Source organism: Lissotriton helveticus, chromosome 9 (assembly GCF_964261635.1).
Source record: "Lissotriton helveticus chromosome 9, aLisHel1.1, whole genome shotgun sequence".
Taxonomy (NCBI): domain Eukaryota; kingdom Metazoa; phylum Chordata; class Amphibia; order Caudata; family Salamandridae; genus Lissotriton; species Lissotriton helveticus.
Window position 1 is genome coordinate 30,263,403 of NC_136070.1, and position 26,592 is coordinate 30,289,994.

The 26,592-nt window shown below is 45.3% G+C and overlaps 1 protein-coding gene across 3 annotated transcripts in view; it reads right to left on the bottom strand.

The window, feature by feature from the left end:
- COCH (cochlin) overlaps window positions 1-26,592 on the bottom strand; it is a 288,645-nt gene that overhangs the window by 159,772 nt on the left and 102,281 nt on the right. For all 3 annotated transcript variants that reach the window (XM_078659413.1, XM_078659414.1, XM_078659412.1), the window contains exon 6: window positions 13,971-14,033. In XM_078659413.1, the coding sequence (XP_078515539.1) occupies window positions 13,971-14,033 (63 nt within the window). The remainder of the gene's footprint in view (window positions 1-13,970; window positions 14,034-26,592) is intronic.

The following is a 26,592-nucleotide window of genomic DNA, read 5'->3' on the forward strand; positions in this document are numbered from 1 at the left end:
TTGAGATAGTGCATCGTCGTAGTGTTGTCTGTCCTGACGAGCACTAGGGAGTATTTGATCCTTGGTAGGAAAGACTGCAGGGCCAGGAAGACCGCTCTCAGCTCGAGCAGATTGATATGGAGTTTTTTCTCTGCAGCTGACCATTTTCCACTTATCTGCAGCTCCTGCAGAAAGGCTCATCAACCTTCTAAGGAGGCGTCCGTTGTAATGACATGAGGAGCTGCTGGAAGCAGGAATGTAAATCCTTGAGACAGGTTTCGTGATGACATCCACCATCGCAAAGCCTTGACCATCCGAAAAGTCACCTTTACGCGGTCGTCGAATGACCCCGTACATTGGACCAACTGCCTAGAAAGTGCCTCTTGCAGAGGGCGCATCCGTAGTCGGCAATGAGGGATTAAAAGGATGCACAAAGACATCATCCCCAAAAGGGACTTGAAGAGGCGGACCGTCAACACTTTCTTCGAGGCCACTCCAGAGGCGAGTGCTACGAGTTTGGTTTTCCTCTCTTTCAATGGGAACGCTCTTGTAGAGCGTGTATCCAGAGTTGCACCTAAAAAGTTGATGGTTTGAGAAGGTCGCAGAGTCGATTTCTCCTGGTTGAGCGTGAGACCCAGGTGATTGAAGAGACTTAGACAGGCGTTGGAAGACCTGGACGCGTCTTCGAAGGATGGTGCCTTGATTAGCCAGTCGTCCAGATATGGGAAGACTTGATGACGGTGCTGTCTGAGGTATGCCGCCACTGGGGAAAGACATTTTGTGAAGATGCGGGGTGCAGACTTGAGTCCAAAGGGCAGCACACGGAACTGGAAATGCCTGCCCGCTACTCTAAATCTCAAGTACTTTTTGTGATTCTTGTGAATTGGTATATGGAAGTAAGCGTCCTGTAAGTCCAGTGACGCCATAAAATCTCCCTCCTCCAAAAGATGTAAGACTTCTTGTATTGTTACCATGCGAAACGACTGCTTCTTCAGGAATTTGTTGAGGGCCCTGAGGTCTCGGATCGGCCTCCATTTTTTTCCTTTTTTCTGGATTAGAAAGAATCAGGAATAAAACCCTTTCCCCCTCTGTGATGGTGGTACCCTCTCGATTGCTCCCTTCTGGAGCATGACAGAGATTTCTCGTAGAAGCAGCCGTATGTTCTTGTGTTGCATTGGGCGAGGTGGAGTTTGTGGAGGAGTGTTTACAAATTTCATGAAATGGCCGAATTGTATTATTTGAAGGACCCAATGGTCCGTAGTAATTATCCTCCAATTTTGTAGAAAGTGGGTAAGTTTTCCTCCAATTTTTAATAAGTGAGATGAGGTCCGGACTGGCTGAATAAACAAGTCATTGTCTTCGTCCATTATTTCTCCTTTGTCCTTTACCCCGAAAGGACGACTTTCCATACGAGGATTGTTGGCCTTGTTGCTGCTGGCGTTGCTGGTACTGTGGTCTACTCTGGTTGGAAGAGTAAGAGGACCTGTATTGGAAACCTCCTTTGTGGGAAGATTGACCCCTTCCTCTGTTTCCTCGAAAGGACTGATTTTTATATTGGAGTGTGCCCAGGGCCCTTGCAGTGTCAGTGTCCTTTTTAATATTTTATAGTGCCTCGTCAATTTTGGAGCCAAAAAGTAGTTGGCCGTCATATGGCATATCTAGAACCTTTGATTGCACTTCAGGACGGAATGAGGTCGCTTTCAGCCATCCTTGGCGCCTCAAAACCGCTGCTCCAGCTAGTTGGCGGAATCCTGTCATAGGGACATCCATTGCAGTCTATAATTTCTGATGCTGATGTTTGACCCTCCAGAAGTATTGCCTTCACCTCCTCTTTGGATGCATCAGGCAATTCAGACAGGTATGGGGCTATATCCACCCACAATTGTCTATTGTAACGCCCAAGAAGCTCTAGGGCATTTGGCGCTTTGACAGTCTTTGCCGACATTGTGGAAAATCGTTCGATGTTGTCCAACTTCTTTCCCTCTTTATCCGGCGGAGCCGATAAAGGCGATGAGGGATTCCTAGAATTCTTCTGCGCCGCCTGCATCACCACCGAATCAGGTTTAGGATGACCTGTCAGACAGGCCGGTGCCGTATTTGGAGCTTTGTATTTTTTGTCCAAACGAGGGACCACTGGCGATACAGAGGCGGGATTCTGCATAACTTGAACCCCCTGTGTCCAAACATACTCAATAATAGGAATTGACCTCGTTGACTTCTTGAGAGGTTCCTTGAAGTCGTACAGTAAGCAGTCCGGCTCCTATGAATCCATTGTAATTTGGAAGCGCTTAGCGGCCCTTTCCACCACATTATGGAAACTACCGATTTCAAACAGCGGAGAATCCGAGGTTGTGGGCACTGGAGATGCTGGGGAAGGTATAACGTAATCCTCCCACTCCTCATGGACAGATTGATCGTCCTGCAATTCACCTTCCTCTTGTTGTTTTTCTTCTTCTTCATCAGAAGACTGAGGACTTGGCAAATGCACCGTTTCTTTCTGAATAGATAAGGGCGATGGTCGCGGTCTTGGAGATGGAGCTGATGTTGAAGTTGGAGGAGCTGGAGATTCTGGGAACCTCTGCTTGTAATCTTGGATGAGGTATCGCAGATCTGTAACTAGGGATGCTGGAAGACAGAGGTGGACAAACTATCTCTTTCTGAACATCCTCCTCATCTGAGCTCTGGCATTTAACATTCAGTTCTGAGGGGCTATTTGCTTGAAACATATCCCCGTCATCAGAATACTCATCTTGAAGGAGACATGCTGGTGGCAAAAGTTGCACACGGCTAGGAGAAGTTAACTCCGGCGTCAGCGTCCTTTTCGTGATCTTTAGACGCACATAAGCTGTTTGAAATCCAGAATCACTCGGGCCGTCGACTGTGTGATCGCCGACGGAGTAGTGCTGACAGTTGTCATAGCCTGTGAACCTGTTGTCGACAGGGTCGTCGACGGTATAGATGTTGCCGTCGACGGTGCCTTTGTCGACGGTGCCTTCGACGACGAGGCCTTCGGCGACGGTGTCGATGGTGATGATCTCGTCGTCGACGAGGCAATCGTCGGCAGGATCTTGGGCGTCGACGATGATCTCTTAATAACTATCGTAGATGATAAAGCCTTACCCGCCGTCGACGATGGGGTCGTCGATGAAGATAATGACGACGATGCCACCGTCGTCGAGAATGTCGTCGTCGACGTAGAGACATAAGCAGGAGACACTGCTTTCTTGGACGCTGAAGATGTCGTTGACGATATCGCCGTCGTTGACGGCGTAGGCTTCTTGAAGGTGTGAATCTCTTTCTCAGAAGCTGTCTTTGTCATAGCCTCTAAAGGCTTTCTTGGTGTCTTCTTTTGAGGAGCGTCCAGGGGGTTAGGGGAAGCTACCCTTGGCCTTTTCAGAGAGGTTTTTGAGGAGACTGAAGAGCCTTCACTTTCCTCAGAGGAATCCAAGTTATCTCTATCTTTAAGCCTTTAGAGCCAGATTAAAAGGCGTCCTTCTCGGTCTTTAAGAGGTTTGGTAGAAAATGTTCGACATACCTTGCAGTCCTCAGCTGAATGATCAGGATATAAGCAGTACAGGCAGTCCTTATGTTGGTCATCGATGTGATGTCTTTTCTTCCCACAAGATCCACAGGCTTTAAAGAGACCTTTCTTAGGAGTGTCAGCCATAGTGTATAGCTTTCACTTTTTGAAAAATATTCCAAATGCTGAAGAAAAAACTGTGAATAAACAAACCTGAGCAGTACTCAGGGGGAGACTCCCTTAGCACAACGTGCGGTAGAAAATCTGAGGGACTGAGGCTCCTGCCAGGAGGATTCTAGAGGGAGGTGACAGCTGATTGGCTCTTCTCTAGAGTTTGGTCCTTTTTACAAAAGGACATGGATATGTTACTACGGTGGGGCCTTTAGGCCTACTATTCTCTATATGTCTATAGGACATTACCTATTTATGTACCGGGGACTCCCATCTCGACGACGGGGAATGATTCAGGCATGTGAATCTATGAAAGACACTCATAATACTGGATAATTGTACTTGTCTTGGTGATGTTAAAGATGTGGTCTCCCTTTTGTGGTTTATTTTATGTATGAAACAGACTTCTTTCTCTCTTCGTTGGAGTCGTCCACAAGGGTTTCTTTATTAACAATGCAGGATCCACAGGTGACGGGTTAGGTGTCATAGACGTAGGGAGAGGTGTGGAGCCGCGGCCAGGGTGACTGTTGTTGGATTCTGGGGATCACGGTTCGATCCCTGGCACCGGCGGCAGATTAGCCCAGCACCATGTGACTCTGGGCAATAGCTTACTTAATCTTCCTGACGGCCCCCAGCGCCTGGAGACCCTTATGGGTGATTGGTCGCGCTTTACAAATGTGGATTATTATTATTATTGACGGGAAGTCGTCAGTGAACTGAAACTGGTGTGGAAGCACCGTCGACAATGGCGATGGAGCTGCCGTAGATAAGGTCATAGATGAACGGTCCACTGTCGGCGACAGATTTGCCATCAACGAGAGGTTTGCCATCCACGATACAATTGCCGCTGACGAGAGTATTGCCCTCAACGAGAGGTTTGCCATTAATGAGGAATTTTTCCATCGACAATGGTTTTGCAGAGAGGCAAATTCTTTTTCACAATTGACGACAATGGAGCTTGACTGGTGGACGATGACGTTGTCGACGAGGAAAATGCCGCCAAAGACACTGTTGTAGTGGTGACAGTAGGGGCCGTGAACGCTGCAGAGACAAAACTTGATTTCACAAGTACAGAAGAGGATCTTTTCGTCGAGATGTCTTCAATGAGCCATCCGTCGGTGGAGCAGAAGTAGGTTTCTTAAAAGTGTGTTTCACTTTAGGTGGGGAAGTAGAAGGCTCTGAAGTATGAGTTACTTACCTATAATCCTAGTTCTCTTCCAGGGGTATACTCATCAAAGTCATAAACACTGAATAATCCCCGCCCATGTGCGGGACCCCGGAGCATATATAAAAATACATATATATGTGTATGTTTACAACCACAAGTACATAGTACTTCCAAAACATACATATATACATCTATACAACCAGTCTCTCTCCTCTAAGAAAAAAGCGTGACACAGCTCCGGGGGGAAAAAACACTGCTTTAGTGCTGTAAATGCGCTGTCAATCCAAGGGTCTCTGAAACGCTGGGAAGACGTGTTTCAGCCTTTTATTGGCTTTCCTTTGATTCTCGGTTATTAAAATCGTGATCACACCATCACGTGATCACTGGCCCCTCCTTTGCCTCACAGCTGTAAGGCACCTCGCGCTGATCCTGCTGCTGCACTGCATCTTGGGCGTTGGAGTCCCCCGATAGAGCCCAATACAGTGACAGGATTTCTATTGCACCTTGTGATGCTGCCAAACAGTGTTGGCCGGTGCTCCCTCGCCGCTGCAAACGTTCAGCAGGTAAAGTCCGTCCTTTTTCCCCTTCATCAGGCAAAACAAATTCTGCCTTCTCTCCCCAATGCTTCTGTTTCCACTATGTGGGACACCTGGGGCGAGGTGTAGCATTTTCGTGCGCAGACCAAAGTATGCAGGCAAACCACGTAACACCAGACCGAGAGGGCGGTCACAAGCCAGCACCTGCAAGCTGGCAAACATACACAACCTGTCTCTCTCCTCAAAGGAAAAAGCGTGACAAAGCTCCGGGGGAAAAAAACACAGCTTTATTACGGTGTACTAACATGTATTAACCAGGATATCAGATCCAAACAACACACTATTGTCTTGTTAATGCTTGTCCAGGGAGGCAGGAGGGTTGCTTATGACTTTGATGAGTATACCCCTGGACGAGAACTAGGATTACAGGTAAGTAACTTATCCTTCTCTTCCAGGGGATACTCATCAATAGTCATAAGCACTGAATAGAATAGCAAGCCCAAACCCACTTCCTCGTTGACGAGCAAACAGCATCAAGAACAAAAAACAAAGCATCAAATATGTAATCATCCAAACAAATTTCTGAGTGAGGCTTGCCAGAATTGAGCATCCGCCTGTGTAACAGAGTCCATACAATAATGGCACGTGAAAGTATGTACTGAACGGCATGTGGCTGCTTTACAAATTTCTGCCATAGGTATGTTTCTAAGAGGGATAAAGAGCTAATTACCACCACCATTGAATAGAAGAGATGTACCAGGGTATGTACTCTTTAACTGTGCACTTCTTTTTCCTGCTACGTAGTGTTTCACGTACTCACAATGAAGACCCAATGAAGACAACTGGCAACCAACTATTCAGTTGGTGCCTAAGGGTTCTTTTTCCTCACTGAGGTTTCTTTATCCCACTTTATTTACATCCCCTGGTACATCTTCTATTCAATGGTGGTGGTAATTAGCTCTTTATTCCTCCAATTTTTAGTTTTTTTCTGAGCTAGTCTCCTATTATTTGGTATTCTTATGTTGTTTTGATATATTGGCTCCAAGGGGTATAAGGGTATAAGGGTGGCCTATTGACCCTTTCTCTCTTGTTGTTGGTTTATGTTTCTAAGAGGAGCTGTGGTTGAGGCCTTTCCCCTGGTAGAATGGGCCTTAGGCTTGCCCGGGAGGACTATATTTGCCAGTTGGTAGGACAAAGATATACAAGACACTATTTACCCAGAGAAAGATCTTTTAGAAGCTGCAGAACCAGTATTTATGGACCCATAGTTTATTATCAGTCAGTCTGTTTTCCTCAAGCTATTTGTCTTATGTAAGTAGAACTTCAGAACCCTCTTGAGGTCCAGAGAATGGAGAGACCTTTCCGGAGGATTTGAAGGATTCGGAAAGTATGTGGGGAGAGTGATTGCCTGATTAATGTGGAAATCCGAGACAACTTTGGGTAAGAAACTCGGATGTGTTCTTAAAACCACTCTGTTTGCATGAAAAACAGTGTAGGGCTCTTTACAGCACAGCACCTGGATCTCACTCACTCTGCAAGCAGAGGTGATAGCCACTAGAAAAGCGTCTTTCTATGTCAAATGTTGAAAAGAAGCTCTGTGAATAGGCTCCAAGGGAGCACCCATAAATTTTGCTAGACCAATGTTGAGTTCCCAAGGTGGAGAAGGAGCCCTGATTTGTGGGTAAAACTTTCTTAATCCCTCAAGAAAATCTTTGACCACAGGAATTTGAAAAAAGGAAACCTGAGATGGTGATTTTCTATATGCTGTGATAGCTGCAACATGGATTTTAATAGAGGAAAATGTAAGGCCAGATTTTGCCAAATGCAGTAAATATGGTAAAAGCACCTGTTCCTGACACCAGACGGGACCATGTACATTGTTTGTGCACTATAAGTAAAAACACTTCCACTTGCATAGTATTGTCTGGTGGAAGGTCTCTTGGCCTCTTTTACAATGTTCATACATTCCAGAGTCAAATCTAGGTGTCCGTATTGATGGACTTCAGGAGCCATGCCGTGAATCATAGGGATGAGAGAATGGGGTGAAACACCTTCCATTCGTTCTTGGATAATAGGTCTGGACGGGATGATAACCTCCTGTGCGGGACCTCCGATATCTGAAGGAGCTCCGGATACCACCCCTGACGGGCCATTCTGTGGTTATAAGAATCATTCAAGTATTGGTCCTGTAAAAGGTGTTGATCACTGTTGGAATCAACGGAATTGGTGGAAAGGCGTACAGTAATGTCTGAGACCATCTTATCAAAAGGGCACTGCCCCGAGAGCCTAGCTAGGGAAACCTGGATGCAAAGAAGGGGCATTTTGCGTTTACTGCATCTGCAAACTGGTTGATGTCTATTATTCCCCAGTTTCGAAAGATGCTTTGAGTGACTTCGTCGTTTAGAACCCAGTCGTGAGCTTCAATGAAGTCCCGACTTAGGGCGTCCGCTTGGACAAAGTGAATATCTGGGAGATGCATTGCCAAAATGGTTAAGTCTCTTGCGAGATGACATTTCCAGATGGTCTGAGACTATAGAAAGAGAAGTCTTGATCAGGTAACCTCTCCCCCCGTTTGTTTAAATAATGCATGGTGGTGGTATTGTTGTCTGAATCAGAAGGGACCGAGACTGGAATGAAGGGTACAGCGATTTGAGAGCCAAGTGTACTGTCCTCAGCTCTAAGAGGTTGATATGATAACTTTGTTCTGTCTCTGACCAGAGGCCCTGAACTTGCAGAGTAGCCAAGTGAGCACTCCATCATTGGAGTGAAGCATCCGTGACTATTGTCAGGGTAGGAGGTGAAAGGGAACTCCCTTCATCAGATTGGATCGCTTCATCCACCATTTGATGGATTCCTTGGACGATTGGGAGAGAAGTTCCTGATCCTCCCAGCGCCCCGATATCTGCATCCACTGGTCCTCCAGAGATTGTTGCAACGGACGCGTGTTTAACGTGGCGTTTGGTACAATGAAAATGCATGATGCCATTTATCCCAGCAGTGATGACACCTGCCTGACTGTGGGATACTGTGTGTAAAGAAGGCTGTGACATTTCTCGTGAATTGAGGGTAACCTCTCCTCCGAAGGACACACGCTTGCTTTTGCAGTATCCAGGGAGGCACCCAGGTAGTGGATCTTCTGTGTTGGGTTGAAGATTGATTTCTTGAAGTTGACAGGAAGACCCAACCTGTTCAGTAGACGCAGACAGTACGAGAGATGAGTCTGAAGCAGAGCAGGTGACAAGCTCTTCAGGAGCCAGTGGTCAAGATAAGGATATATGAATATCTTTTGCTTGCGAAGAAATGCTGCCACCACTGCCATGTATTTCGAAAACTTTCGGGGAGCTGATTTGAGCCCGAACGGGAGAACCTTGAACTGAAAATGTCGGAATGACACTTGAAACCGTAGAAATGTACAATGTTTTTTGGACGCTGGAACATGAAAGTAGACGTCCTGTAGGTCTATTGCACACATCCAGTCCCCCTGATGAGGCTGAGGGAATATTTGATGTAGCGCCAACATTCGAAACTTCTCTTTGCGAATGTATTTGTTCAACAGTCTCAAGTCGAGTATTGGTCTGTATTCTCTTGTAGGACCTCTTTTCTGCACCAGAAAATAACGAGAATAAATCCCTTGATTTCTTTGCAGAATTGGGACCTTTTCTATGGCATGTTTTTGTAGGAGAACGTTCACCTCCGATTGCAAAAAGTGGTGTCCTTCGAGAGACCTTTGTCGCAGAGGAACTGATGGTGGTGGAGATTTGAACCTGAGCAGATAGCCATTCTGCACAATATTTAGAACCCATTTGTCCTTTGTTAGTGTCTCCCACTACTCCAGATGTAACATAAATAACACTTCCTTCCCACCGGAGTGAGCAACGAGCATGGAAGAAGCCATCCCTCATTGTTTCATTGGTTGTTTAGGCGCATTAGACTGCTCTTCTGTAGATCCTCTTCCACGTCCAGGTTTTCCCTGTTGGTAGCGAGACCTGGATTGACCTTGATTTTGATTCTGTGTGTTCCAATGAGTTGTTTGAACCTTCTGTTAAAAGGAACATCGGCCATAGGGACGGAACCTTCGCCAAAATTCTTTCCGCTTCTCCAAGCCATAAGCTTTCAGAGGGTCCAATTCCGTCTTCATTTTGGAAATGTCATCATCCGCATGGGAACCGAACCAAGAAGATCCATTAAAGGGAAGATGTGTGATGTTTCTCTATGCATCTGGTTTTAGTCCCGTGAGACGAAGCGATGCTGAGCGCCTCGAGAAAATGCCATATGAATATCCATGGGCTGCCAAATCTGATCTATCCGCAGCTGCACTGATGATCTGATTAGCCACCAGTCGCCTTCTTGCAGGTTTTCCTGGAAGTCCTGTTGATCCTTCGGTAGCTTCTCTGTAAATCTCGTCAACAAGTCCCAGAGAGACGTACCGTAACGTCCCACCTTCATTACTGAAGCAGATGTATTGCACATTCGTTTACCTAAAGAGTCCATATTTTGCTCCTTCTCTGGTAAGGCAATGGAGGAAGATGTAGCTGAATGCGCCTTTCTGGCTGCAGCCACTATGACCGAGTCTGGAGGTTGGTCTGAATGAAGAAAAAATGGGTCCTGTTCTGGAGCCTTATATTTTTGGGAAATCCGTGTGGGAGATGAACTCACCCTGGCCGGAGTTAGGAAGGTCTGCATTTCTGGTTCTAGCAGACCTGGAACCAAAGGAAGTAGATGCCTTGCCGACGATCTATAGTGAAGGGTTTCAAATATGATGGACATTGAAACTGGAGGTGCAAACTTATTGATATTTAACGTGTTGGCAACCCTGCAGAGAGCTTCATTGAAAGTTCCGAAATCGTCAATCGGGGACACCCTGGATGGCGGTGTTGCAGATAAAGTACGTGAATAATCCCTAATGGAAGACCTTGTAGATGCGGTAGATGATGGAAATCTACGTCTTCTGTTAGGTGTAGGAGACCGGCAAGATCGTGAGCGCCCTCTTGATCTTGAATGCTGTGTTGCTGGGGACCTAGAACTTTTTGGAGACCTGCATGCATGGGGTCCCCCAGAGACTCTGGATGGAAAACGAGATTTGGAGAATTCCGAGCCCGGAACTCTAGGTGGGACTTTCCAGGGTTGTATGCCTTATAGCCATCTTGGAGACATCTTAATAGGAGACTTTTCTATTGGAGCCGAAGATCCCCCCCGGTGTGATCTGTATAATGTTGATGCCAGGAGAAGATGACACTTCTCTTGACGTCGACCGCGTTGTTCTCGACATTGATCTAGGCTTCTCTGGTACGTCTCCTGAAGTGGCGAGAATTCTCTCCCTCAACGACGACCCGGATAATGCCACCACCGACGTCGACCGCTGCTGTGGAGACACACTTGAGGATTCGTGTCTATGCAGTGATGCCCTCGACGTCGGTCTCTTCGACGGCGACCGGGATGGCCTTCTTGATGTCGAACGCCGGTAGGTGCGTGGCATCTTCAACGTCGACTTCCTCGACAGGGATCTTGCCCTCTAAGTCAACAGTCTGTGGGTCTGAGAGGGTGCTCTCGTTGACGATCCTCTCGACGCGGACCTTTGTGAAGGTGGTGGAGATCTCGACGTCGAACCGTTATCTTACCGTCGATGGGTGCTTCGACATCAACTTCAGTCTGTCGTCACCCATTTACTTTGAGCCCGAAGTATGCCTCGACGTTGACTTACTTTTCGTCGACAGAGGTTCTCGTCGCTTCCACAGTGATCTGCCCCTCTACGTCGTAGAGTGACTTACGTCGTAGAGTGACTTACTCGTTTTTCTAACACCGATTTCGACGCTGACGGCAAGCAATCTGGAATCTTTTCTTTTGGAAGATGGGGAAGCAGATCAACATCTTTTCTATTTTCCATGAGAGGAGGGCTTCTTGGGATTAATCTCTAGGTCACTTTTAGACTTTCCTCTCTCCATTTACGCATGACGTCTGATCTTCTATCTTGTCACGCAGAGTTCTCTTTGAAAATTGCTGGCAGTAGTAACACTTCTGTGGATTGTGTGAGGATGGCACAAGACATACAATACAAACAGAGTGAGGGTCAGATGTAGCCATTTTCTTCCCACAGGAAGGACATTTGTTAAATAAAGCTGGCATTTCGGACATAAAAAGATTGTTAAATTGCCAGAAAAAGAGTAGAAAATAATACCAGCAAAGGCAAATGTCGAATAAAGTTGTAGAAAACCAATTTCTGACTAGAACTAGTTATAAAAAGACGAGCTCCAGGATCCTCACAGAAGGAGCCAGAATAAATAACTGACCTAACTGTCACCAGTGGTGTATGATGGGAGCAGGGGGCTCCTGGAGGTCTTAAGGCACAGTGTCCAGGTTCTCTGAAGCCTTAAAGTCAAGGTGCCAGTTTTTTTTTATTATACTCTGATGGTATTCATCTGTGCAGGCTAAGAACAGATTGCCTGCTATTACCTGTTTTTCTTTTATGAAAATAAAGGGTTGTTGTGGAACACTACTGCAGTATATGTTTTCTATTACTCTATTACACTATTTACATGTGATATTATTTTCTTGCAATAGAAATCCATGTAATTTTGGCATTTTAGTCTATTGGATCTATAATAGGATGCATATTTATGTGTGTATACATGTATATATGTATGTTTTGGAAGTACTATATACTTGTAGTTCTAAACATACAGATATATATGTATTTTTATATATGCCCCAGGGTCCTGCACGTGGGCAGGGACTTTTCAGTGCTTACGACTTTGATGAGCATCCCCTGGAAGAGAAGCAGATTTCTGATGAGATTTTGAGGAAGAACATGCATTTTTCTTGTCTTGCTGCAGCTTATGAGGTACCTTGGAAGGACCACCATGTCCATGGGACCTCAAAGATGTTTTCTTAGAAGCCTTTTTAGGTGGTTCCTGAGAGGAGAGACCTACAGGGTCTAGAGGTCTCTTAAGAGACATTTTAACAGAAGACCTTGAAGAGGCGTCACTCTCATCATCAGAGACAGGTATATCTGTTAAGCCAGAATAAGCAAAGCCTGTAGAAAATCTTTCTGAAGAGCTGTAAGGAAAAAATCTTAACAGAGCTCACTGGAGAATCCCAAGCAAGATGTGCTAGAAAGGTTCTCTCAGAAAGGTTCTACAGGGTGGTGTCATCTGATTGATTGTCTTCCAAGGTTAGTTCCTTTTTAAATAAGTATATGTTGCTAAAACAAGAGGCCTACGGCCTGTATGTTCTAGGTCTATCAGGACATTGCTTTTCGAAGGTACTGGGAACTCCCATCTCGACGATGAGCAAGGATTCGAGCATATGAATCTATGAAAGTTCCAATACTGGAGTCTATACCATTCCGGTCTTCCATTAACATGTTAAAATAAATATTTGTATATAAAAAGTGGTCTTTTTTTAGAGTGAATAAAGCAGACATTTTCTCAGTTTGCATTTTTGTTGTGAAGGTGCTGCAAATTTTGCACTCATTTGTATTATATACAAGATGCAAACAATAAGGAGATTCTTTATCAAGGTCATTGATGAAGTTATTTTTTAGCCCACAGGTGACACAGATCTCCAACAGTGTTTAACATACTGTATTTCCTCTAGAAGATATATAAACGCACTTCTCCAAAGTGAAAGATCAGATATCTTATGGAATGTCCTCACACTATGTGCAGTGGGAATCTGAGCTATTGTAGTCTCGTGGCGGAGGGGAGTTAAAAAACACACTTAACCCAATGGATGAAGTTACGAAGTTTTCAATGAGGTGCATATGCTACTAAATATACACCATTCTGTATCCTTTTAGGAATGTAAAAACATATTTGGCTGTTTATAAGGGCACTTGCACTCCCAGGAGATGGGCAATGATTAAAAGTGCCTCAATTCTTCGTTTGGGGTAGTAAAGGCTATATAATGCTACAATATAATACAAGCCATTAAACATCAAGTCCTAGAGAAGGGTGTGGTGATCAGGTTGCCTGCCATCGCTGCCATTTATTAAGTCACCACTTTATTTGAATATGCATGTATTATATGAAAATCTGGTGCAGGAAGTAATGAATATGTATTAAGTACAGGTTCATAACATTAAAAAACGTTGGTGACTATGCATCTTGAACCCTGATAGCCATGCTGTTTCCAATTTCATTTCATTATTCCAATCTATCACTCTTCTTTTTTTGTTACAGTTTTATCCAGCGCAAACTCGATCCGAAGGTATCAGAGCGCTTTACATGAGCACCAGTGGCATTACACAAGGATACATTCATTTATGTAGGCACAGGGAGATTAAGTGATTTGGCCAGAATCACAGGATGTTTGAGCTTCCCGCCAGACTCAAACCTGGTTCCCTATCGTCAAGGACGGTCGCTCTAGCCCTTAAGCCACATCCTCTTTCACTTCTTACGTTTGTAGCTTCTCATACTATTAGGTTAATTTAACAAAATGAAAATTACTTATTTATGAATGCAAGAGGTACATAAACAACAAAACAACAATGAAAAGGCTTTCCAAGTAAAGGGTTCTCATCAAAAGAGAACATGTTGCTGCCACCACCAGTCCCACTTGCAAATGGGCCTTCGGAGTTCATGGTGAAATCAAAGCTTACCTGTAGATGGGACAGCTGTTGCCCTTGGCTTTCCAGACACTTCAAGAACATTGCTTTTACTCCCTATTGATAAATATAAAAGAAGCAAAATATAAGGACACCATAGTCTAAACATAGGTGGCATTAATAATGATTAAGCCACCTGTCTTTATTCATTTAACTGAACAGAACATTATGTAATTGTTACCGCTTTAGCTCTTTTCGTATTCACTATCATAACTTGTGCATTCCAAATATAGCAGCAGGGAACAAATTTCAAACTACATATTTGACTTTCCCTGTTTATGTGGGGCACCTATTAACTTCATGTCTATCACAAAGCAGTGAACCTGAACCTGGAAACAGACCAATAATAATGAAGAAAGGAAATGCAAGGGTCATGCCCACAGAGGTTTAAAAAGATGCAGATGGAAAGGATAGATCGAAATTTCACAAAACAAATTAATCCCCACAGGCACACAAAAACAATCAAGTTTTAGAAAACAAATTCAACTAGAATATGGATTTCAAACGAGTAGCTCGTGAGCTAGCAGTAGATCTCCAGCTCCTTGTGAGCAGCTCTTCTATCTGCAGCCCAGCCTACTACAATAGAAGCTTTTGCTTGGTTGAGTTATTATCATCCGAAAATTAAAAGTTAATACTCAAGATGTAAACGTGTGTGTTTTCAAAAATCATAAGCTGTTGCTTGAAGAAAATTTTTCATATTTTCATAATGTATTTAAAGCTATTATTTGAGTTGGAGATGCAGCTATTGTTGTCATTGTATTAACATGTACAGTGTACAGGGTGATACTGCTAGTAACCCTGCCTTATGCATTAATGTGACAATCTTTGATGGAGTGCCACAACTACGTCTACTAATATTAGTAGCTCGGATGATTTTCTTGGAACATTAGAAGATTGTTACAGAAAAGGTTGGAGACTTCTGAACAATATATGTCAATCACTACAGTCCTCTACATAGTTTTTAACCCCTTTAGTCACATAAAAAAAGCACAGACCTTAACTTGGAGAAACCTTTATACCATTTACAGCCTTAATAGGAGTTTCTCGCAATTAGATGTGGAGATATCAGAGAGCTGGACTTTCATATTCTGGCCGCTATCCTCGTACATAAATCCAGAGATTACAAATATATATTCCCAGAATAAACCCTATGGACCTGGGAATACTGGGGTCAAATCTGTTTGTTTTTCTGTCTCCTGGAGGAAATAACCGGCCCAAATGTGCACACATTTATCCTTTGCTTGAAGTAGATGATAAGTATATGCAAGGCTTTTTTCTTTGAACTGTGGTTCAGGGGGCAATTGAAGGGAGCATTTGCAACTCTCCACGTGCTCCAGTAATCATTTTCATCTCTTTCTTTGCTCAGCGCTGGGAAACCGTTTTTGGGTAGCTGTGAGCTTTACAACACTATAAATAAGGAATAGTTTCTTACCTGTAAGGAAAATGCTACTTACCAGTATGCAACTGTTCTTGGCATGTAGAGCTGCAGAGTTGTACACTATCCATAGATTGCAATCTGGTGTTGGGCTCGGATGCTTGCACTTTGTTGTCTTGGAAGAGTCTTTTGTAGTCACAAGATAGGTGACTCCTCCTTTGGACGATAGTGCGCATGGGCATCGACTCCATCTTCAGATTGTTTTTCGCCATGAAGGAAAATGATGGCGTTCATAGGAAATAGAATAGATGTCCATGTAAGTGTATCTAATTAAGATAAAAGCTGCAACAGATACAGATCCCAGGGAGGTGGGTGGGGTGTACAACTCTGCAGCTCAACATGCCAAGAACAGATGCATACTGGTAAGTAGCATTTTTCGTTCGAGGCATATGAGCTGCAGATTGTACACTATGCATAGACTTTACAGCGGTGTCTCCCCTAGCAGTGGTCACCCGTATCTGCTGCAGTACTCTGAAAAAGTGTTTTAATAACAGCCTGGCCTACAGAAGCTTGTTTAGCCTGCCCAAAAACACAATAGTGTTTGATAAAGGTGTATGGTGTAGACCATGTTGCGGCTTTACATATGTCATCTAAGGGAATGTTCCCTAAGAATGCCATGGAAGCCCCTAATATGCTTGTTGAATGTGCTCTAGGGGCAACAGTTAATGTGCGTTTAGCTTTTTGGTAGCATATTTGAATGCATTTTACTATCCACCTTGCGATCCCAGCTTTGGAGATGGGGTTAACTTTATGAGGTGGAGAGAAGGCTACAAACAGTTATTTTGTCTTTCTAAAGGGTTTAGTTCTGTCAATATAATAAAGTAGGGTTCTTTTGACGTCTAGTGTGTGAAGGGCTCTTTCTGCCACAGAGTCTGGGTTTTGAAAAAACACCGGTAACTCAACTGATTGGTTAAGATGAAAAGTAGAGATGACTTTGGAATGGAATTTTGGATTTGTTCTGATAACCATGTATTTGTAAGAATGGTTGTTGTATGGTTAAAGCCTGGATCTCACTTCCACTTCTACGAGAGGTAATTGCGATAAGGAAAGCTACTTTCCATGTGAGGAACTGAAGTTCACATTTATGTAGCGGTTCAAATGGGGGACCCATGAGCCTGGTTAGAACAAGGTTTAAATTCCACGCCGGAGAGGGTGGTAGTCTAGGAGGAATTATTCTTTTAAGGCCCTCCATAAAGGCTCTAATTGCAGGTACTCTAAATAAGGACAAGAGGTGTCGGTTTTGTAAATAAGCAAGTGCTGCTAGATGTAATCGTATGGATGAATATGCTAGATTACATCTTTGTAAATGTAATAAATAGCAAATGATGTCCTGGATTGAAGCATCCAGCGGATTAATGTTATTGTAGTAGATGACAAATCTTTTCCATTTTGCTGCATAGCAAGCTCTAGTAGTTGGGCGTCTGGCTTCTTTAATGATGTTCATCGAGCAGTGGAAGGTTAAGGTAACCTAACTCTAGGACTTCAGGAGTCAGATGGATAAATTACTTACCTGTAAGAACAATAGTTACTTACCTGTAATCTATGGTTCTCCAGTATTGGTGTCTTTCATAGATTCACATGCCTGAATCATTCCTCGTCGTCGGAGTGGGAGTCCCACGGTATATAAAAAAGCAATAACATGCTATAATAACATTGGAAAAAACAGAAATTCCCAACCAGGAAGTAAAGTAGCCCAAGCTACAGTAGAAAAAACTTCCACACTCATGACTATCCTAGTCATTTTGTATAGTCCAAACTACAGCCAATCAGGCGACAGCACCCACCAGAATGTTCTCCCCAGAGGCCCAGGCTGTCAATTTTCTCGCAAGGAGTGATGGTAAACCAAAGTAGCCTGAGAGCATCTGAGGGGAGGTGGGCGGGTTGCATGTGAATCTATGAATGACACCAATACTGGAGAACCACAGATTACAGGTAAGTAACTATTGCTCTTCTCCAGTATTAGGGGTGTCTTTCATAGATTCACATGCCTGAATCAGAGTAGATAGCAGTACATATTTGGGCTTGTCAGACGCTACAGGTAGCTTAGTTTGTCAACATTAACAGCACATAGCAATTCAATATGTAAATAAACATATCATTAAAAGCATACGCAATATATAGAGACATAATAAGCGTCTGACAGCAGTAATAGGAGGTGGGAAACAGAGGCTCACCTTAGTTGAAAAGATTTCGTAGAACTGCTCGACCCACTGAAGCATCGGCCTCGCTGGCTGCATACAAACAATAGTGTTTGGTGAAAGTATGGTGACTGGCCCAGGTTGCCGCTCTGCAGATGTGCTAAAGAGGGACTCCAGCGAACAAGGCCGTAGAGGAAGACACTGCCCTCGTAGAATGCGCTCTAGGAGCTGCTTGTAAAGGTCTACCTGCTTGTGCGTGGCAAAAGGCAATGGCTGCAGATATCCATCTTGCGATTTGCTTGGAAACTGCCTGTCCTTTACGAATTACACCATAAGTGATGAATAGTTGATCAGATCTGCGCAATGTAGATGTTCTTTGTAAATAAAACTTAAGACATCTCTTAATGTCCAGAGTATGCAATGCTCTTTCCGAAGGCGTTTGTGGGTTAGGAAAGAATGTCTTTAAGATCACAGGTTCGTTTAAATGAAAGTCCGAAGGAACCTTAGGAATGAATTTGGGATTAGTGCGGAGCACTACAGAGTCATTAGTGAATTGTAAGAAAGGATGCTGAACAGTGAACGCTTGGATATCACTGACTCTCCTAGAAGAAGTCAGGGCCAATAACAGTGAAACCTTCCATTTTAGAAATTTCAGATCTGCTCGATGGATAGGTTCGAATGGGTGGCGCATGAGTTGCGCCAGCACAACGTTGAGATGCCACGCTGGAGGTGGACGACGTACCGGAGGGAACATTCTAAAAAGGCCTTTAAAGAATTGTTGTATAATTCTCGTAGAATAAAGATAATTTGTCCCATCTTGTCGGTATCTCGAAATCGCTGCTAGGAATACCTTAAGGGTTGCATGAGACAATCCTGATCTCGCTAGATGGAGGAAAAAAGGCAGGATTTCTTCAGGTTTAGCTGAAAAAGGATGAATGCCAGCTGAACGACACCAAACACAAAAGCGTTTCCATTTAAGACTGTACGTCTTTATAGTAGCAGGTGCTCTTGCCTTGGCTAGAACTTCCTTGCGGTCCGCAGGGATGTTCAGATGGGCGAACTCACGGTACTCAGGCGCCAGGCCGCTAATCTCAGTGACGTTGGATCTGGATGGTAAATCCGGCCATCTTGAATGGAGAGCAAGTCCGGAATTGGGGTCAACTGAATCGGTTTGCACTCTGACAGGAGAAGTAGCTCGGTGAACCAGTACTGGCGAGGCCACCTGGGAGCAATGAGAATCAACCTGCATGGTTCCTTCTTCATCTTCCGCAGGACTCTGGGAACTAGCGGTATTGGTGGAAAAGCGTACGCATATATCAGAGACCAGTTGATCGAAAATGCATTTCCCATAGAGTCTTTGTGGGGATGTGTGAGAAGTTGGCCTGATATGCAGTGCTCACTATTCTAGTGATCACTATGTATCAGTCCAAACAACCCTTATTGATGATTGGTTGTAAGTCAACCTTATAGACCAGCTATCCTAGTAGCATGGATACGAGCAGTCTAAGGCTAAGACTCTAGAGGGCGTGTTAAGCCAGCTGTTTTACCATCACATTACCCCTTGAACACCCAGTGAAAGGACACCACACAAGTGTTATGAAAATAAACAGTGTATTTATTAGAATCGCAACAACCCTGTACTCTTTATGAGGACAGAGTGCTAGGCACACAACAAAACTCTTACGAAAATACTTAAGTTAGCACAGTATATACAAATACCCGAGGGGCACGGAAAACCATATACTCTAAAAGTGGAATGCGAAATTACTAGCAGGTAAGTACAGTACTAATAGGCTTTGGAATCGCTAGGACTTGACTAGGGAATCGTTAGATTACTTCTAGGAGGCCTAGGGGACTCGGGTGCAGAGTGTGCACTCTCACGCGGGATGCGGGACAAAGTCTATGGAAGCTAGTAAGGTTAAAGTTAGTGTTCACGGGCGAACCCGACCTGGTAGGGAGAAAACGACAGTGGATCCTGACCCTTGGATAGTGAGGCTATGCTGGGACACCGAAGTGCCGAAGTTACCTAGCCCAGGGGCTGCAGCTGCATAGGTCTCAAAAGACGTCGGGAATCCTCGTTGCCGGACCAGGAGCCTGGAAGAAAGGAGTTGCTGGCAGGCGACCAGTGAAGATTGTTCGAGTGATCCAAGCCTGGATCGAAGATGGATGACACCTGAAAGCAGAGGGGACCAAGTTCGTGACTACTAGCCAGTAGTCAGTGGGCACCAGGAGGGCACCGGATGGCAGTCACCTCGACTAGGTGAGTGGGCGACGCTGGCTCTGCAGATCTCACGGACCAGAAGGCGTTGTCGGCGACCAGGATGGAGAGGCGAGCTGTCCCACGATGGATGAAGCTGTCGGCGTCGAAGTTACCCAGGATTGGGCAACAAGCCTTGGCTAATTCAAGCCCACGCGGTGGACCCAAAATGGCGTCTTGAGTGGACCAGGAGGGTCCTGGGTGCTCCTCTTTTGGAAGGGAGCAAGGGCCAGTCTGGAGCAACCAGACCAGCAGCAGAAATGTTGTCGGACGTCGTTCAGAAGGCCACAAGCCAGCGGGCTAGTAGCCAAACAACGCGGTGAGCAGCAAAAAGCAGAAGGGCCCCACGCAGATCGTGGAGATGCTGGGAGGCTGCACTTCGGTGCTGGAGCTGCTCAGGGTCGGGGCTTCTCGGACCCCAAAGCACTCACCAGGAATTTACTCGGCGGGCTTGCTGTGCAGAAGTCGTGCAGTCTTGCAGATGGCCGGTCCCTCGAGGTCTCGTCGCACCCACGGTTCTCAGCTGGGCTGTAGAGGTGGGTAGAGGTCAGAGGTGCCAGGGAAGCCGGTTCTCGTCGAGCTGGGCAGTCGGATTCCGGAGGAAGGACTTGCAGCAGACCGCAGTGTTCTTGCGATGGTGCCTGCGGATGCAGGGTGACTACTCCTTAGCCACAAGGGAGAAATCTTAGGAAGAAGTCTTGAGTTCCTTTCGTAGAAAGTAGTTTCAGGATTCAAAGATGATCTGATTTGGAAGGGGGCCAGTCTCTACCTTTATCTGGGAAAAGGGGGCTGGCACGCGACTAGGTCCTGCCCTATGGGTGGGACCAGGAGGGGGGTGGTTCCTTGGCGGGCTTTTCCCCAGCACAGGGTCTGGAGTGTCCCTGGAACTGGTTCAAGCCAGCCTATGCACAGTGAGCACCGGGGTGCCACATGCAGTCACCTTCCTCTGTAGCCCTGCCTACCTACAATACACAAAATCCTGTCTGGGACGGTGCTGGCACCACCCCTGGCAGGAAACCCTTTGTCCTTATCTTCTGCTCTGGGAGGACTCCCAGCAGCAGGAGGGCAGACTTGTGTCTCGGTGGCAGCATCCATTTTGTGGAGCTGAGGCTCTGTTTGACTTTAACCGGGGTTACAGGCTACATGCATGTCGTGTCCCTCTAGAAGGGTGGAATGCTAACCCAGTCGCCAGAATTGGCGAGGGGTTAGTATTCCAATTCGTATGACACCTTACTCGACATGTTTTGATAAAGCGATACCAGAGTTGGCATATAACCGCGAGGATTATAATGCACTTAAGAGTATATGGTATGCGATATCATGGAAACGGCTAAGGGATAGATCCCGAAAGCCGCAGACAGGCTCAGCTCATGCCAGAGCACCATCTCACACGATTCCAAGCACTCTGCCTTCAGGATTGTTAAGGCCTGCCATAGGAGTGACTGATAGGAGATCTGTGTGTCCATTTTAGGGTTAGATATAGGTATTTTATATCTAAAAGAAAGGGTGAGTACACCACCTTGCCCCAGCTGTCGTGCAGCCAGTTGTGTCAGTTTTGGATGGCCAGCCAGGGGTGGCATAATACATGCTGCAGCCCCTGGTAGGCCCTGGGTACACCTATGCCCTGGGTACCTAAGGTACACTGTACAGGGACTGATAAGGTGACTCAGTATCCAATTTAGATATGTACCTAATGTACATGGAATCCATTTTACAGAGAGAGCAGTAGGCCTGGGGCCCTGAATAGCAGGGTCCCAGGTCAACTAAGTCAGAAAACCAGCAAAACACCAGGCAAAAAGTTGGGGCAACCATAGTCAGGGATCTACCTTCCTACAGGATGCCAACTTGCAAAGAATCGGCATTTGCTGTTGGACTTGGTTGCAAAGAGGTCTAGGTCTGGATGACCCCATAGATGTAAGATCCGATCCACAGTCTGCTGATGAAGTTCCCACTCGTGAGTGGACACTGTTGACCTGCTGAGCGTGTCTGCCAGTACATTCTCCGTTCCAGGAATATGAACTGCCTGGAGATTGATCTTGTGCCGTATTGACCATGTCCACAGCTCCTGGGCTTCCTGCGACAAGAGAGCTGATCTTGTCCCTCCTTGTTTGTTGACATAGTGCATACTTGTAGTGTTGTCTGTGCGCACCAACACATTGGCCCCCTGGATGATTGCACGAAACGCTTTGAGCGCAAGGAAGATGGCTCTCAGTTCTAACAGGTTGATGTACCAACACCTTTGCTGAGGGCTCCACTTGCCGCTGATTGTCAGGCCCTAAAGATGAGCTCCCCAGCCTCCGAGGGATGCATCTGTGATGAGTGTAAAGTTTCGCGTATCCTGAAGGAATGCACAACCCTGTCGTAGATTTGATCTTTGTGTCCACCAGCGGAGGGCATCCCGCATGCGAGGTGTAATCTGGATGAGATCCTCGAAGGTGCCAGAGATCTGTAGCCATTGTAGGCTGAGCTCCTCCTGAAGAGGCCTCATTCTGAGTCGGCAATTTGGTATTAGCGGAATGCACGACGACACCATCCCCAGAAAAGACTTGAACAGTCGGACTGAAACTGACTGTTTTGAAAGCAGAGACCGGGCCATATTCTGTATCTTGTCTTTCGTCCGAGACAAAGGATTGGAGTAGCTGGGTGTCTAAAGTTGCTGATTGATGATTAAATCAAAAAGAGACTAGCTCAAGTTACTTTTAGGGGAGGGGGAAGACTCTGGTATGTTTTGTCACGGAGTGTGAACACCCAGCAGGTGTGTTCAAAAAGCCCTCACCCACCAACCTAGTTGGTGGCATGCTTCATCATCGGGCCCACCCAGTGGCACCTAGCGTGCCCCGGGTGTGCTTCAACGCCTGACTACAGCGGAGCTGGTATTTTACTGAGTGTGCGGTGAAGATAGTTAAGGAAGTGATGTTAAAACGGCTGAACGGTGGTCCCAGTACCCGAAGGTAAAATTAGACTTTAATACCTGGGCCTCCGTCAGCGGTTAAAAATAAGGCAAGGGGATGTAAGGGGCGAGTTACGACCTCTCACATCCAATGGGTCAACATGTTTCAGCCAGTGCCTTATGACTAGACTGGCTTTCTTCAGGACCTAAAATAAGTGAGTGCAAATTACCTACCGGTATGCGAAGGAGGCACTACAGGTCCAGAGCAGGCTCAACCCAGAAGTACTGGTCAAGCCTTTGCCACCTCCCAACCTTGAGGTCAGACTGAGCAAATAACTTGCGTGGTCTTGAGAAGGGAATCCCCCTCTCACACGTAGATACACTTTAGGGCGTGTAGACACATAGTCTCCCCTACACCCCCACTAGGTAATTTGCACTCACTTATTTTAGGTCCTGAAGAAAGCCAGTTGCCTAGGTTGGTGGGTGAGGGCTTTTTGAACACACCTGCTGGGTGTTCACACTCCGTGACAAAACATACCAGAGTCTTCCCCCTCCCCTAAAAGTAACTTGAGCTAGTCTCTTTTTGATTTAATCATATATTAACCGGGGACATGGACTAGCTTTCTGGTCCTACCTCTCTCTCTTGATTACGCATCACTGTCTAAAGTTGCTCCCAGGAAAGCCCGTCTCTGTGATGGTATTAATTGGGACTTGCTGATGTTGATGGATAGGCCCAGAGACCGAAAGTGTCTAACCGGTGTCTATGGCTGAGATGACACCTGGGCCGGCCATTCGGGAGCAGCCATTGCTGGAGCCTCAGGGACATGCATGGCTTGCGCAATTGGAACAGTAGCAGGTTGCGAACATCTAGACTTGTAATCCTGCAGCATATTGTGAAGTCCTGCAAGAAAGATGATGGTACAGACACCATGTCTTGTCTCGAGTACTGTTGTGGCTGGGCAGAATGATGATGATAACCACATTCCTGGTTGTACTCTCCGTCAGAATCCGTTTCTTGGCATTTAACCAGAAGCTGGGATGGACTGTTTGTATAGCCATATGAGTCCTGATCGTCATCCTCTGATTCACTGCATCCTCCTCCAAAAGTAGAGCTAGGAGATGTCATGTCCGGTGTAATCCTGGTCATAGAAATCGTAGTCCTTTTCTCCGACGATAAAATCGTCGACTGGAGCTGATAATACTGCCATCATCCGCTTCGTCGACGAAAGAACACTCGACGACGAGATGGGCGTCGTCGATGCCGTCGACGCTCCTGCCGTCGTCGTCGTCAATGTTGTTGTCGTCGAAGCCCTCGACGACACCGTTGTCGTCACCACCGTCGACGAACACTTCGTCGTCGCTGTCGACATCCTCGTCGACGTCGCCATACTCGTCGACGTCGCTGTCAACATCTTCGCCGACATCGCTGCCGTCGTCGAAATCTTAGTCGTCGACGCTAATACTGCCGTCGACGACTCCCTCGACGTCGATGGTCCCGTGGACGAGCCAGTGGACAGTACCATTTTAAGCTTAGGCTTCAATTCCTTCGTCGACGGAGCCTTCGTCGACGACTTCTTCATGGTCGACGACGTGGAACTTCTGTCAGACTTTCCAGAAGACTGAGAAGAGGGTTTTTTGAAGCCTGGATCAGTCTTCGTACCCGAAGAAGAAATAGATGGTCCTACCCTCTCCTTTACACCATGGTGAGGAGATTCGACTGGACCTTGGCTCTCAGACTCACTGGGGGTCTTTTTTGAGGCCTTAGAAGGATGCTCCACAGAAGGAGATGGGGAACTCCTACCCCTTTTGACTGACCTTCTAGTTGATGACGCTGATGAAGAGTCCTCACTGTCACTGGAGACTGGGATGTATGACGTTACAACGCATACTTTTACAACGCATACCATTACAACAAATTTTTTACAACGCAAAAACGTTTACAACGCATACCATTACAACGCATGTTTTTACAACGCAAGTACCTTTACAACGCATACCATTACAACGTAAGTATTGGTAAGTATATATTATTTTTTTTACTTTAAATTAATTGAAATTAATATAATTTAATTAAATTAAATTTTTTTTTTACCCTGTACCCCAAAATGACCCTGAACCCTAAAAATACCCCTGTACCCCAAAAACCCAAAACTGTCCATAAACCCTAAAAATACCCCTGTACCCCAAAAACTGAAAACTGACACTGAACCCTAAAAAAAACCCCTTTACCCAAAAACTGAAAACTGACCCTGAACCCTAAAAATACCCCTTTACCCAAAAACTGAAAACTGACCCTGAACCCTAAAAAAACCCCTTTACCCAAAAACTGAAAACTGACCCTGAACCCTAAAAATACCCCTTTACCCAAAAACTGAAAACTGACCCTGAACCCTAAAAATACCCCTTTACCCAAAAACTGAAAACTGACCCTAAACCCTAAAAATACCCCTTTACCCAAAAACTGAAAACTGACCCTGAACCCTAAAAATACCCCTTTACCCAAAAACTGAAAACTGACCCTGAACCCTAAAAATACCCCTTTACCCAAAAACTGAAAACTGACCCTGAACCCTAAAAATACCCCTTTACCCAAACATATATAATTTTAAATTTAATTATATACTTACCAATACTTACGTTGTAATGGTATGCATTGTAAAGGTACTTGCGTTGTAAAAACATGCGTTGTAATGGTATGCGTTGTAAAAGTTTTTGCGTTGTAAGTTTCGTTGTAATGGTAGTGCGTTGTAAAAGTTGCGTTGTAAAGGTTGTTTCCCGGAGACTGTATCTTTTCTGGCCTTCAACTTCTGGAGCCATGTAAGAAGTCTACCCTCACGATCCCGGAGGGTCTTGGTTGAAAAGGTGCGGCAGATCTTGCAGCCCGCAGCCTTATGATCAGGATAGAGGCAGTCGGTGCAATCTTTATGCTTATCCTCAACAAATACTCTTTTCTTGCCATAGGTGGAACATGGCTTGAAAAGGGTCTTCTTTTCCTTATCAGACATCCTGGAAGGGACAGCTAACAATTTTGAAGAGAATACCTGACGAAAAACTTCTGAAAGAGTAGAGATTGAGCAGAGCTCAAAGGAGACTCCCTAAGCACAACGTGCGGTAGAAAATCTGAGGTTCTTTCAGGAGGGTTCTAAGGGGTGAGGCTCTTCTGATTGGCTGATGCCTAAGTTTGGTCTTTTTTACAAAAAGAGGCGGATATACTACAAAAGGGAATGAGGCCTAGGCCTTTTTCTTTCTCTTTTGTACTTACTGCTATGTTATTTTGTTACCGAGACTCCCATTCCGAGGACGGAGAATGATACAAAAGCATGGGAATCTATGAAAGTTCCAATACTGGGGAAATCTTAATTACACTTTTCTCAGTGGCAGACTGATTGTTAACCCTACCAGGCTAGTGCCCGTTTGGCAAGCTGAAGTAAAGGCTTTGTAGCTTGTCACTAGCTAGTTAAGGACAGTAGAATCATTGCATTTTGGGTAATTTTCAATGATGGGGATGTGCTACTGAAGTGATTTTGTTTGTTAAGCTCTCTATGCCTGATATTTGTTCGACACGGCTATTGTGTACAACAATGATGACAGGGAATGATTTAAGCTCATGAATCCACGATAGATGCAATACTAGAGAACTTTGCACATAAGAGAAAGGACAGGTGTATATGTATATCAGCACCTGTACCTTTGTGAATTGAATTAACTATATGTGAAGTCATATTACAGGAATAGTGCTGCACAGTAAATTCCACCATGAATTGGGCATTGGGATTTGAGGTACCTTAAAAAGGTATTGATAAAGACAATGGTTTAAAAGATGTGTTTATTATGATGAATGTGTGCTTCTTACATGAATATCACTTAATTTTTCATGAAATTCAACTACTGAAATC